Raw genomic sequence first — 13,344 nt, forward strand, 5'->3', positions numbered from 1 at the left:
CCAGGGAAGTGGTTGAGTCCCCATCCCTGGAGGTATTTAAAAGACGTGTAGATGAGGCGCTTAGGGACATGGTTTAGTGGGCATGGTGGGGTTGGGTCGATGGGTGGACTTGATGATCTTAGAGGTCTTTTCCAACCTCAATGATTCTATGATTCTGGGCTAGAAAGTCACGCAAAGTGATGCAAAGGTTCAATAGCTGGGCGAATGATGTTGTTATGAGATCTTGTACAAGGTGGGCAGAGAAGCAACCGCTCGTGTTAGTCACAGGCAGGCTTTGTTTTGCACCGTGCAAAAATTGCTTTTGTTTCTCTAAACCCACTTCTGATGCTGTAGCAGGTAGGATGGCTCTTCAGTAAGTGCGTGGTTCACAGCCTGCCGTGAAGAGGTTATTTTCTGTGCAGGGGGCTGACAAGTCCTTTGCAGCTCTCGCTGTGAGTCTCTGAACCTTGGTGGTGGTTGGAGGTTGTTGGTGGCTTCCAGGGTGTGAGCAGGTAGGGAAGAGCCTTCGCTTCTCCATCTGCTTCCTCGGGCTGAAGGGTAAGGTTTGGCAACGGGGTGTGAAATGGGAGAGAAGGCAGCAGCTTACATGTAGGCTGTGTCTTTTAAAATACCATCTGACTTGGAAGGATGACTTCCTCATCCTAACTGCTTGTTTTGATCATAACTTCAGCGTTGACAGAGATTTGCACAATTTGACCAAGTTTGAACCGCTTTAGCATCAGCCCACCTGCCTGTGATGGTGCTGCGTTGTGGGACCTGTTGGGGAAGCTAGAGCTGAGGATTGCTACACAGAGTTTGTCTTGGCCCACAAAACCTGACAGCAATGTTTTAGTGTTGGTGCTAGAAGAGGACAGCTTCATCCTGCACTGCAACGAGATGCTCTAAAAGCAAATTATCTGGGGCCAGATCCTGTGCCCGGATTGTCTGTGAAATTTTGAAACGGAGCTATGGTAGATACCGAAGCATTTCATGATTCCTCTGACCAAGCCAGCTTGAGCCAGATGTCTTTTAGGAGAGAACTATCTTTCAGGGTGAAGGAAGAAAAATGTGTTTGAATTCTCCAAAAACAAACACCAAATTTCACCCAGGATGATGACAGAAAACTGTAAAATTAGGAGCTGGGAAATACAAAGCTTTTTCATAAGCTGTTGCATAAAACAAGTATGTTCTAATATCAGTGATAACTGTGTTTCTGAAAGAGATTACTTCTCCTGTGATAATTGGAGGTGGGGGGGTGAAGAAAAAAGGATTTATCTGTGCAAGAAGGACCATTGCCATAGATACTGCGTTGTGTATTAACTGAATGAATTGGAAGTAATTAAAGTACTCAGCAAAAACTTAATGGAAGATAGCATAGTATATACAGGTCAATTTGCTGGTTCTTTAAATTATACTGTGCAAGATGAGTATCCGTTTATTCCGTTTATTAACTGAATAAATAAGAGGACGCTTTTTAATGTTCTTGCAGAAAGACAAGGCGTGGTATTTACATGTGTTGCTATAAAGTTCCTCTGCAGAATCAGGTTTTGATATGCCTGGTCCAGCGCTTGCAGTGAGGGGGGGAGTCTCCTTGGAAGGAGTCCTGCGGGTCCTCGCACCCCCTGCCTCGCAAGCCGACCTCTTTGCCCTTGCATAGAGAATCTTTTTAACTTGGGATATTTTCTTCTCTGCTTTTCAGGTGACCACTTGAAAGTCTGCTCACAAGGCTACACGTGCTGCTCTGAAGAAATGGAGGAGAAGTACAGTCAGCAGAGTAAACACGACTTCAGAAATGCCGTCATAGAGCTTAGCAATCACTTACAAACCATGTTTAGTTCCCGATACAAGAAGTTTGATGGTGAGTGCAGAGACCTTGAACTTGGTCTCCTTGGGATAAAATGTAAAAATCCCCATCCTGTTGTTCTCTGTGCAGTTGTTCTGCTTTGCCTCCCCCTTTGCTGGGGAAGTTCATGACTCATGGCTCGGAGGGCAGAGCATGCCTTGTTTTGCAATCCCGTGAGAGAGAAATATTTGCTGATTATGGCTGCTTGTTTCCCAAAGAGAGAGATCTTTCTTTCTGATTAATCTTTTGAAAAGCCATTTTGCTCTTAACGTAAGATTGCAGTTAGTTTTGTTGGTACATCCCCACAGCGCATGTAATTGTAATGAGCACATCTTGCAGCCTTGATCCACAAAAATGCTGATCTTTCCCAGCACGTTGTGAACCAACAGGATTTGTATCCATCTCACTTAACCTTTGGGGCTAAGCAGAGCAGCAGATAAGTACAGAGCTGGTTTTGTGTGGAGGCCAAGGGTTCAAGTGTGATGCAGGGTCGGAAGCAAAATGAACAAAGTCTCAGCTGAGTTCCCATTGCCCGAGTGACGCTAACTGCTGACCGATAAGCAAATGACTGGTCTCGGCATTGCCCTCGGATCCGCAGCGGTGTCCCATCAGACTGGGTCTCCATAGGGCATGCCCGGCTCATGGGAGCTGCAGGAAGAAACTCCCTCCGGAGGTAGCTGGCGCACACCCTTCTGGTGTCGCCCACCTTGCAGCCAGGCGCCTTTCTTTCAAGAATGCCTTGGTGCATCCCTCTTGCAAACAGCTGAAGCCGATGCCCAGGCATCGGGCACAGTGCCGATCTGAGTTCCGAGCAGCATCTCTTGATTTTGCTGCTGAGCTTTTGGTCGTGGCAGTTCCCACGGGGCTCTGCAGGCGCCTCGGTGCTCCTGGTCACTGCAGCCCCTGCACCTGGGCATCCCCAGGAGGGAGGAGCAGAGCACCAGGCTCCTGCCTGGGTTGCCCTTGTTGGCTGGGGGAATGAGGTGACACCCAGTTGCACATGGAAATATCTGAAGAGTCAGGTGGGCTGGGTTGTTGAGACTTTTGTTCTGCTTGTACATTGTCATCACCATCTGGTAGTAGAGGGCAATTCCACCGCACAGCTCCTCTGGACCTTTCTCCCTTGTTCAATCATTGATTCAACATGGGTTTTCTACTGGTATCCCAAAGTCTGTGCCTTGAACCTCCCAGTGACCTCCCCTACTCTACTGCAGCAGGTAGCAGCCCCTTTCTTTCAAAAGGGATTGGCACTCGGGTGAGGAAGAAAGTCCCTGGGTATGAAATTGCAGTGAGTCAAAATGGAATTACGCAATCATCTTGATAGCATCTAAATCTGCTAGCTAAATATTTCCCTCTTAACCTCTGTTGTTTCTACCTGCTGGTACACCAAAGGGGTGATAGAGAGAGAACCAAAGTGTCTAGACTTGCAAGCTTATTAAATGCAGAACAAGACACTTAATGAAATCCAGCCCATAGATAAGCCCTTTCAAAGAGACCAGAGGAACAGTATCTGCTTCACCTTAAATGAACGGCGAGGCTTTTTGAAATGCAGCATTGAAAACAAAGAGCACGCACGGTTCACTGTGTTAGCATCCCTGACGTGCTGCAGACGTATTGTTAGGTGTGTCTGCCCGTTTGTAGGGTGAGAGATGGCTGCAGGGCTGTATGGCGGCAGGGGGATATTAAGCTAAGCTGAGCTGGATACCTGTCAAAGCACAAGGCTTCAAAATGGGTGATCTTTGATAGGGAGCCCTGTACGAACTGTTTTGTTTGTGCTGCGTCGTTCTTCCGTCAGTCCCTCGCAGCGTGCCCTGTGCTGGTCTCATCCTGCTCTTAGCCCTGGGAGTCCTTGACAGGCAAATCTGGAAGGGTGTGATCCTGTTGCTGGAAGCTGGATTTACTGTGCCTGGCCTGTCCCTGAAGGGTGTTTCTCTGCGCTGTACGAAACTAATGAAGGAGAATTAGCAACCTCCTCAGCTTGTCCCAAAGCCTAATGGCCCTGTCTTTGAGCGTTTGCTAATATCAGATCTCAATCTTCATTTGTTGCAGACAAAGCTGATTTAGAGTTTGTTTTTTTTTTTTTAATCTTACCTGGGGTGGAAGCAGAGATTAACTGATTACCATCCTCCATCATTTACCTCTTGGAAGACTTTTAATCATGACTGCCTCTCTCCCTCCAGCCCAGTCACCTGGAGGCTGAAGGCACCCCCTCTTCAGCAGCACTCTTGCTGGTGGCTGGGGCAGGTTGGGGAGTCTCCCGTCTGAGGTTCTCAGACTCTTCTGCAAAAATTTTGGAGAGCCATGCCTGAGACTGCTGTGGTAGTTTTGTTGGTTTGTTTTTAAAAGCCTCCTACTGCGTGATCGCTGCTTATGGTGTGGTGTTTCCTCCTTTGGTCCTGGTACTTGGTCATTGTGTCAGCTGTCGTCTGTTCTGCCTTGCACGTTTGAGTTCTCCTTGTCCAACATAATTCTTACCACTTATTTTGGTGTAATGTGCCCAACCTACTCAAGACCCACATATTTGTCCCGATCTCTAGGTACGAGATTTGAAAAGCATGTGATCCCTTCCAGAGCTCTTCCTTTGCATGGTCCCATGCTCTGATTTTAGCATTTGCAGCTCTTTAGGGCTGCCTCATTGCTAGTAGCTAAATCCATTCAAATGAAAATAAAGCTGACACAAAATGAGCCATGCACCTTCCTCTGTTTAAGAGAAATCCTCTGCACTACAGCTGTGTAGAGGGACTGAGCAGGCAAGATGAGTTACTGCAGAGACTGAATTCACTTCACTTAACTGGTCTCCCAGCAAGTGTGTCGAACACTCCTCTTGCAGGGTGATGCATCCCCATGCTGCGAAGGGCCACTCCAGGATGCAGCTCAAGCAGCAATCCGTGTCCTCCAGCTCTTTCAAAATCTTTATTGCGGGTTCTTTGGCTGCTAATCTCTCAGCCTTGACATTCAGGTCTGAGAGGAGAGGCAAACCCGTGCTGCCTCTGTTATGTGCTTGACCTTTGCAGCAGTTGCTGCTGCAAAAGGACAGTCGAAGTGGCGGCATGTCCTTTGGATAGAGGCTGTGATGCCTCATGGCTTTTGGAGCGTTTGCATCAGCTGTTGCCGGAGCACTGTGTGCCATTGGAACCATTGCCAGAATTGCTCTGATCTGACACCAAAGCTGTACAGAAATGGATTATCTTGTCTTAATCAGGAGCATGGAACAAGCTGCTGATTATCTGTCCCCAAAGGGCTGACCAGAAGTCATTTTGGCTCCTAATGCATAATGTGACAGCGTCAGATCCTCCTGCGTGTGTTTGATTTGCAGACACTGGGAGAAGACTGGAGCTTTGGAGTCCCGTATCTTATATATCGTGTCTAAATACATAGTACAGCTATGTATGCTCCTGAGGGTCTCTCCTGTTGTGATTTAAACCACCAGCCTGATCCCAGTGTAGCAGTAAGGTATATATTTTCAGGAGTAAGGGAAATGCTTTTCTGATAAAATAAAAAATACTTTGGGAGTTGTCGGATTCCCCATTGCTGGGTGTTTTTAGAGGTGAAGATTGCCTGTTTTTTCCAGTGTACATGATCTCAGATACGTTTATGGGCTTCATTGAGAAATTAGTGGGTGAGATTCTCTGGCCATGTAAGCGTCTCCCTCCGTGACAATGACAGCCATGGGAAAGCCACAAAGCTGTATGACTGTGACAACATCTCATGCCACAGAAGCAGCTATAGCAGTCAGGGCTTTAAACACACACCACTCCCACCCCCTTTTTTTCTTTTTCTTTTTTTTTTTTTTTAAATCTCCTTTGTTTTGTCTCATCTTCACCAGTTAATGTACTCCCCTTCCCTCTCCCAGGGATTAATAACATTAATAGGATTAATGGTGACATTAAGACTGCATAAACGCTCGGTCCCATTTATTAAACTCAAACTTTCACCTCTCTTGCCCTTTTGGGCTGAAGTTTTTCACACTGGGGTCTGTGCTATCCAAGCAGTGCTTTGGGGAAATTGCTCAGCTGCTTTGAGGATCTGGCGCAGGGACAGGACATAGCACGTAACTCTTCTTCAGCGTTTCCGCTATTCTCTTGCTTCCTAGATAAGATATTCTTAGGTTTTTGTTACTAAAGACATCTCCTGAATATCTCGGAAGATGTAACTGTTGTGCCAGACCTTTTCTGGGAGGAGAAACGATTTTTTTTTTTTTAATAGGCTTGTTGCACAGTAAGTGGGACAGACAGAGCCCCTACCCCCTGTGAGCAGAGGGGCCACTGAGCCTCTGCCCTGCGGGGCTGAGTCCGGCAAGCGGCTGCTTGTTCTCCTGCCCCTGCATTTAACAAGCGCTTTTGCTGTTGCACTTAAACCAAGGCTTGTCCCTTCTGCACGCTCTGGATTTAAGGAAGGCAACCAAGCTTCTGCAACCCTTGTTGTACGGAAATGGTATGTCAGGAGGTGAACGTGAGATTGTCCATCCCTGGGCTGGGCTGGCACTAGGTTTGGCATTCCCAGTGCCCAAGCGACAGAAGGATTTGTACAAAATGGTACAGCCTGAGCCAGCATCTGGGAAGCTATTAAATGTTTCCAGTCTGCTCCCCCTGATTTTTCTATTAGCATTTAAGATAAAGCAAATACAGAAGTGTAAAACGAAACCCCTTTGGGACAGTGAGCGGAAAGAAACCGAATCCAAGCAGCAGGAGCTGGCCAGGGGTTCGTGAGACCATGGTGCACCCATCCCTCTGCTGCGTGGGGACTGGGCAGAGGGGCTGGAGAGGGACCCCTGTTTGCAGGCTCCATGTCTGTGTTGGGCAAAATAGCCACAGGTATAAAGCATGGTCGTGGCCCGCATCTTTGAAGCATCCCAGGGTGCCCTTGATCTAGTGTGAGCCCTGTGTTACTCCTGGGTGCACGAATTACTTCCAATAACTGGGTTGTGCCTGAGTTCAAGTGACTAGTCGGGGGGGCGTTGGCCAAATACCTTCCAAACTGCAGGAAGGTATTCCCTGTTCCCCAAACAGGGAAAAAAAAACCCCTGTAATCTCATTTCTGAATTTAGATTTCATTGTTCAGATAACCTTTGGCTTCCAGCCGCTGTCTCCAGGTAGGAGTTAGCAGGGATGTGTGCTGGAGCAGCGGGATGTGTGGCTGGGAAGTATTAATAACTGGGAGTGACACAGGAGGGACAAGGGAAAGCTTTCGGTGGTCTCCCCTCCGCTGCTCCAGGCAGTGCGGAGGCAAACGGTGAAAGACGAGCCCTGCAGGTGCCCAGCCCACCACTCCTATAGTTAGAATTTGGCAGACCATCGGAGCACTCCGCCTTACCGAAATAACTGCCCTTTGGGGACCTTCATCTCGCATTAACTCTTTATTGGAAACTGCCTGCAAGAGCAGAGACCTGAGGCCTCATCCTGCTCGAGTGCCAGAGTCCCCTGTGTCCATGGCACCCAGGACCGTGGGGCTAGTCCTGGCTGTCGGTGCGTTTATCTCTGTAGGAGGCAGCTCTGGGTATTGTGGCACAGCAGGAATGCTGAGATTGGAGACCTGATGGACCTTGGATGCTTGCTGTGCCAGAGCCGCATGGTGTTTGTGCTTCTGAATACATCTGTGTGGTGGAGAGAGCTCTACTGTTACAACCCATCCTCTGGCGAGCACACCCGCGATGACTGCATTGTTAACATACAAATAATACAGTGGTTTTGTCTATCTGCTGCCACTCGCATCTAGATGAAGGCACAGCCTCGTTCGTCCCTCTCCAGAAAGGGGTGGCACCAAACCTTATACCAACCAGGGCAGAAAACGGTGGGAAGGTCCCTCAAATTTTGCAGAAGAAGCGGTTGCTGAGAGCCAGTCCTTCAGACTTGGTTTCAGACCTGTTCTTGCCTGGGGTGGGGATGGAGTGATTTACGTGAAGCAGGAGGGAGCAACCACCAACACACTTCCTTTAGAAAATCCTACTTGCGGGCTTTTGTTTGTGCTTTCCCACTCAGTGCAACAATAATGAAACAAATTGTCTGCTGTCTGTACAGTGGAAGTTTGTTTATTGTTTGTTTTTCTTTTAACTGGCTCCTCTCCATCTGGAGATTTTTAAGGAGGTACGTAAACCACTGTGATTTTTAGTCTTGTTCGTTGAGGAGGGTGATGCTCGTCTGACAGTGGGGGACCAGACTTCTGTTTTGGGAGGCTCAGAAAGATCCTGAGGTCAAGTCATCTCAGAAGGAAGAGATCTCAATGTGGGGGAGGCTCCTGCCCTGTAGGTTGGGCGGGGGAAGAGAGAGACTGGATTTTGTAACTGAGCAAAGACTTCAGCAACGGGCAAAACCACTTTGTGTATGGGATTGGAGGGATCAGAGAGTCTTCTGCCATCTCAGGTCCAAGCAGTTCTGCTATTAAGATCACAGGTAAACTGCTCTTACCTTTTTGTTTTTTTTCCAAAACCAAAGATGCGGGCAGCACGCTTTATACTTGGCTACAGGAAACGTGCCCTGTGCTCTCTGGTTACTAATGGCTGTCAACCAGTCAATGAGCTATTGTTTGTCTGTTTAAAATTAACTCTCTCTTCCTCCTTCCTGCACAAAGGAGCCACCTAGCCTATGTGCGGGCTCTCATTGCTTGCATAGCCTTGGGAGCTGCTCCCCTGGATGCCTGTTGAGTTGGTGGTGTTTTGGGGTCTTGTGGAGGGTTTGGGGGTGTGATATTCCACTGGTGCAGAGCTGGAGCAATTCTGTTAGTGTTAAATGTACTGTAATGTCTCAGCGTCTGGCTGTTTGCATGCTGGATGAACAAATAAGAGAGGTGGCCCTACCTAGAACTGTTCTCCATGCAAATATAACGAGATGAGGGGAACTGAGGTAGCAGGAACGAGAAAGCCATCTCCACTGCTCAGCAGCACGGGTCCTCCTCAAGCTCTTCGACAGCAGTCGTAGGAAGGGAGGCTTGGAAAAATCCATATGCTTGAATTACCTTAGTCAGTGTCCCAGAAAGCTCATTTGAATGGGGCTATGCGGGAGGCAACCTGAAGGAACTCGCTTTCAGATTTTGCAGGTGATGTTTGCTGTTTGGGGTGGGAAGTTGGTGTGTTGGTACCAAATGGACCTGGGTCAGCAGGCTAAAGCAGTTGAGAGATAATAGATGTGTTTGAAAGGTCAGTTGAGATTGAGGAATGGGTACAGTGAAAATTAGACATAGGGGGAAGAGCAAGCAAATGGAGGGAGAAGAAGCAGCAGCAAGGGAGGTGCGTTGGGGAACACAGTCATTGAGTTGTGGTCATGAGGAGGAGGATGGAAGAGCTGGGAATGAAGGACCTGCTACTCGGGGAGGAGGCAGCGTGGGAGCAGCAGGAGAAACCCTCTATAGCTGACCCAGAATGGGATGCGTGAGCAGTGACGGTCCCTGGAAATGGGGACGAGGAGACTGTGAAGACAGGGCTTGTCCTGCTGTGTGGGATGCGACAGAGCGGGATGGACCAAGAGGGGACCAAGGGCATTTCTGCTGTTGCTGCTTTCCTAATTCATGGGATGGCTGTTGCGTGCAATAGGATGCGATGTGCTGCTATTTGCTTCTTGAATCACAGACTGCAATCTCCATACTGTTTTTTCCCCCTACTTTGTTGCTTCTTATTCCTTTAACGAGCTTGGTCTCAGTGTGATGGTGGTGATCTCGCACTGTATTTTAGCTTCTCCCTGTTCTTCTGGGCTCTTGCCAGCCCTGGGGTGCAGATGAAGATTATGTTCTTGGGCCCTCAAGAAACAAGAAGTTCTAGAAATCCTGGTTTTTAGTGGTTGTTTTTTCTCCTATGAGGCTGCAGACCAGTTGTTGTTATTGTCTTGAAACCTTTCACTAATCAAGCAAAGTTTGGGGAGATGATGTTGTGCCTCCCAGCTCTCCAAGGTTCACGTCAGGGCTGTTGCTGTGACACTGGCATGATTTAAGCCTGTACTTCTTCAAACTCCGCGGAAGAGTTCTTCCCATGTCAGTAAGTGCTAACACATGTTTGAAAACAGGACAGAGAAACAGCTTGTGGATTTGCCCTGCCCTTCCTGAGTTCATATTCAATAAATGTGTTAACACTATGTATTCATCGGTTTCTCAACACTTCTGGAAAAAGGTTGTTAAGCTATGGTTTGTTTTTCCCTGGTGGAAATTACAAATGCGGTATAGGCAGTAAAGGAAGTGAAGGCGTATTAAAAGTAATGAGGCGCATTTAGAAAAAAAAAAAAAATCTTTTTCCTTTGGAGGAGGTGGCATGGCTACGGATGGCTTCACCTTCGAGGTGAAAAGAGCTGTGAAACATTCGTCTCTTTTCCTCCAAACTCCTTTTATCTGTCTGGATTGAATTTTGCTTCACATGGTAGGAGCAGCTGCAGGGTGGAGTTTGCATCCACAGATGCACCTCTGTGAAGGCGCTGGGACGGTGCCAGCACCGGCCCCTCCGTGGCACAGCCTTCGGGGCCACGGCTTGGGCAAGAGCGTTTGTCTGGGAATCCATCTTGCTGTTGTGGACATTTTATGAGTAAACCATTTTATGAGAAAATATAATTAATCTTTTTGTGGCAGAGTTCTCCTGTACACGCTAGAAAGCATAATTGTCTATACAGACCAGCAAATTGAAGGTTTTGGTAAGACAGACGGTCCTTAATTAATCATAATCTGGACAACATATTAAGAGTATACCCAAAAAGCTGGGTGGCAAATTATCTGAAACTAATTAATTGTGCCCATAAAAATTCAGCACGTTCCCTCTGCGTGCTTGAGCCTGGTTTTATTTGTTTTTTAAGGTGTGTTGAGTAATTGCATGTCTACCTGGTATCTGTTTGCATAGTTAATTGGAAACCTCAAACAGAATAAGGCCGATTGAAAACACAGCTCTAAACTAAGCAAACCTGGTGCATGGGAAATGTAGGATGTCTGGCGGCCTTTGGGAGCAGAAAAGTACATGGTAGCCCTGGTCTCCTTTTGGAAGGACACCAGCACACCTGAACATGGCCAACAGATGGGCATCTGCAGAGAACACGTCGGCTCAACAGCCTTGCTGAGCTCTTGGATAAGACTCTCTGCCTTTTTTGCACCAGAGTTAAGGTTTTCTCTGCTCTAAAAACTGCAGATTTTTGGCGCTGAGCTCTGGGTTGCTCATGGTTTGACTCTTTGCAGTTGCTGGAAGAGGAGCAAGCGGGGTGCTGTGGAGCACTGTGCTTCTCTCTGGGAAATTATTCTCTGAAATAAATGTGTTTCATTCCTGAAGATCAGGAAATTCAAGGCAAAACTCAAGCCACTCCTATGGTGGCTGGCTATGGGTTCAGCCCTGAGGACTCCCTGCCTCAGGCATGGCTGGAGAGGCAGAGGACACCGGTGCTTTGGTCCTGCTGAGGGGCTGACGGTGTTGTGGTGGCAGGAGGCAGCTCAGGCCAGGCAGTTTTGCTGCTTCTTCTGTCACCAGCATTTGTAGGGAAATGCCAAACCTGCCTGTGGGTGAAGGGGAACGTGCCCCTTTGATGTGTTCATCTAATTTCCAGGAGCTGCCTTTGATTTAGGTGCCCTACAGCAGTGGGCTCTCCTCATCAAAAGCCCTCTTGTATGAAAATCCCACTCAATATATCTGAAAATGTTAGCATGAGGAACAGGAAAATGTTGCATCCCTTCTTACTTAAAAAAAGAGTATTTTCGGATGAGACCTATGAATCCAAGATTAAAAAAAAATACTGGGCACAAAAATCCAAGGAAGTGGATGCATTGTCTGGAGGTGGGATTTGCCCTGTGCCTCGCAGTGAGTGGAGTGATTGTGTTTCTTCAAGTAGCTCATATATCCGCAATTTGGAAGAAAGATTGTTTTGAGTTATTCTGGCAGTGGAAACTGATGTCATGTGGAAGCACCCTGGGGAGGTGCGGTGCTCTCCTGTGCTGGGTTACTGGCAGGGCTGGTCTGCCCTCAAGCTGCAAACAGGTAATACATCTTACTACCTGAAAAAAGGAGATTGCCAAGTAACTATGGTTATATTTTCCCACTGTGCTCTTTTATGGAAGGGTTTGTTCAAAAGCAGAGATTTCTTTTTCTTTTCCGGGACTCTTATTGCAGAAATACCAGATATGTCACATCTAGTCTTTCTTACTGTTTCATGACATCTCTAGGATTTCCCTGAGTGTTGGGCATTGAAATTCTACCCTGAAATTCAAACGGGTTAACAGAATAAACAGAGCCCAGAGCTGTAGATTGCCTGACTGCAGATTACTGCCTTTTCTATCTCTAAAAGTTAATTGCATTGGAAATGTCATCTTCCTTTGAGCATCAAAGTCTGTAGCGTCCACAGGATTTATTTTGCAATACAGACAAATTTTAGAGTTTCTTCTTGGTGTTAGGAAAGGTTTTGTGGCTCTGGTCCCACCGGGCAGCTTGGCTGCGCTCAGCGGATGGCAGCGCTGGTGCCCTCGCCCCTGCTCTCATCCTCCTGAGCATCACCCCGAGCGACCAGATGACTTTGCATCGGCAGGGCTTAGCTGAGATGGGTTGAGGTAGTAAAATGTGGACTTGCTCCCGTATCAGGTTGGACCAGAGCTGGCTGAGCCACGTTAGCCCAGCGCCTTGTCTGCGATCTGTCCTCTCCATGAAACCCAGACATCTCTCTGTGTTCTGCTCTTAGCTAGGGGAGCTGGGGAGACCTTTAAGCCACATGCTGCTCCCGCGGGTCAATTTGTGAAGCTGTCCCCGGAGTTGTGTGTGTGCTTATGCCTGTTTGTCGACAGGGGGGCCAGCCCTTGTTCTGGGAGTTTAAACAAGATAACTGGTAAGGAAAAGAGAGCCTGCCATCCCTCCGGATAGCGGCGTCTCAGAGAGCACTGGCAAAGTATGATTTGTCGTCTGTGAAAAATGTTTGTGTTTGACAGCTTTTCACAGGAAGCCTGTCAGAGTGATAATTTAATGAGTACAGATTGCTTGCAACACAGCTGTAAAACGTGCTTTTACAGTGCTGTAAAATAAGCAACTGAGGCCTTTGTGTGTTTGCTTTGTTTGAGAACAAGTCAACTTCTAATACAAATGAAAGGTGGTCATTTATTTTACCCAGCAAACAGTCAAGACGTAAGAGAGGAACCTGCCATTTTTCTTCTTGTGGTGGCAAGGTTAATGCTGGGTTATGTTGGTGCTTGCTAATCAGCTTGTTTCTGTGAAGGGGAGAATTAATATCTAATTAGATGTAGGGAGTTACTAGTCAGTTTAGCATTTAAGTCATAAAAAGGGCTTTTGGGCTTTCTTCTCTTCGTTGCAGACGTCTGTGCCCATGGTTTGCACAAAGAAAAGCTTAATGTTCCTTGCTGCGCCCAAGCTGATTTCTTGAAAGGGAGACAGAAACTGAGGATGCAGACTTGTAGTATGCCAACAGCTAGAGTAAAGCATTATATATATATATACACACACACATATATATATGTAATATATATGTGTGTATATATATAAAATTTAATCCCTGCTGCTGACCAAGTTAAGAGTGTGTCGTGGTTTAACCTCAGCCGGCAACTGAGCACCACACAGCCACTCACTTGCT

The 13,344-nt window shown here is 47.3% G+C and overlaps 1 protein-coding gene across 1 annotated transcript in view; it reads left to right on the forward strand.

Annotated features, from left to right (window-relative positions):
* Positions 1-1,680: 1,680 nt before the first annotated feature.
* The window catches only part of GPC4 (glypican 4), a 37,520-nt gene continuing 25,856 nt past the window's right edge, over positions 1,681-13,344 (forward strand). Inside the window, exon 1 of the mRNA XM_009287583.2 lies at positions 1,681-1,837. Within this exon, the coding sequence (XP_009285858.1) occupies positions 1,729-1,837 (109 nt within the window). The 5' untranslated portion in view covers positions 1,681-1,728. The remainder of the gene's footprint in view (positions 1,838-13,344) is intronic.

This window comes from Aptenodytes forsteri, unplaced genomic scaffold (assembly GCF_000699145.1).
Source record: "Aptenodytes forsteri isolate BGI_AS27 unplaced genomic scaffold, ASM69914v1 Scaffold265, whole genome shotgun sequence".
In the NCBI taxonomy this organism is placed as follows: domain Eukaryota; kingdom Metazoa; phylum Chordata; class Aves; order Sphenisciformes; family Spheniscidae; genus Aptenodytes; species Aptenodytes forsteri.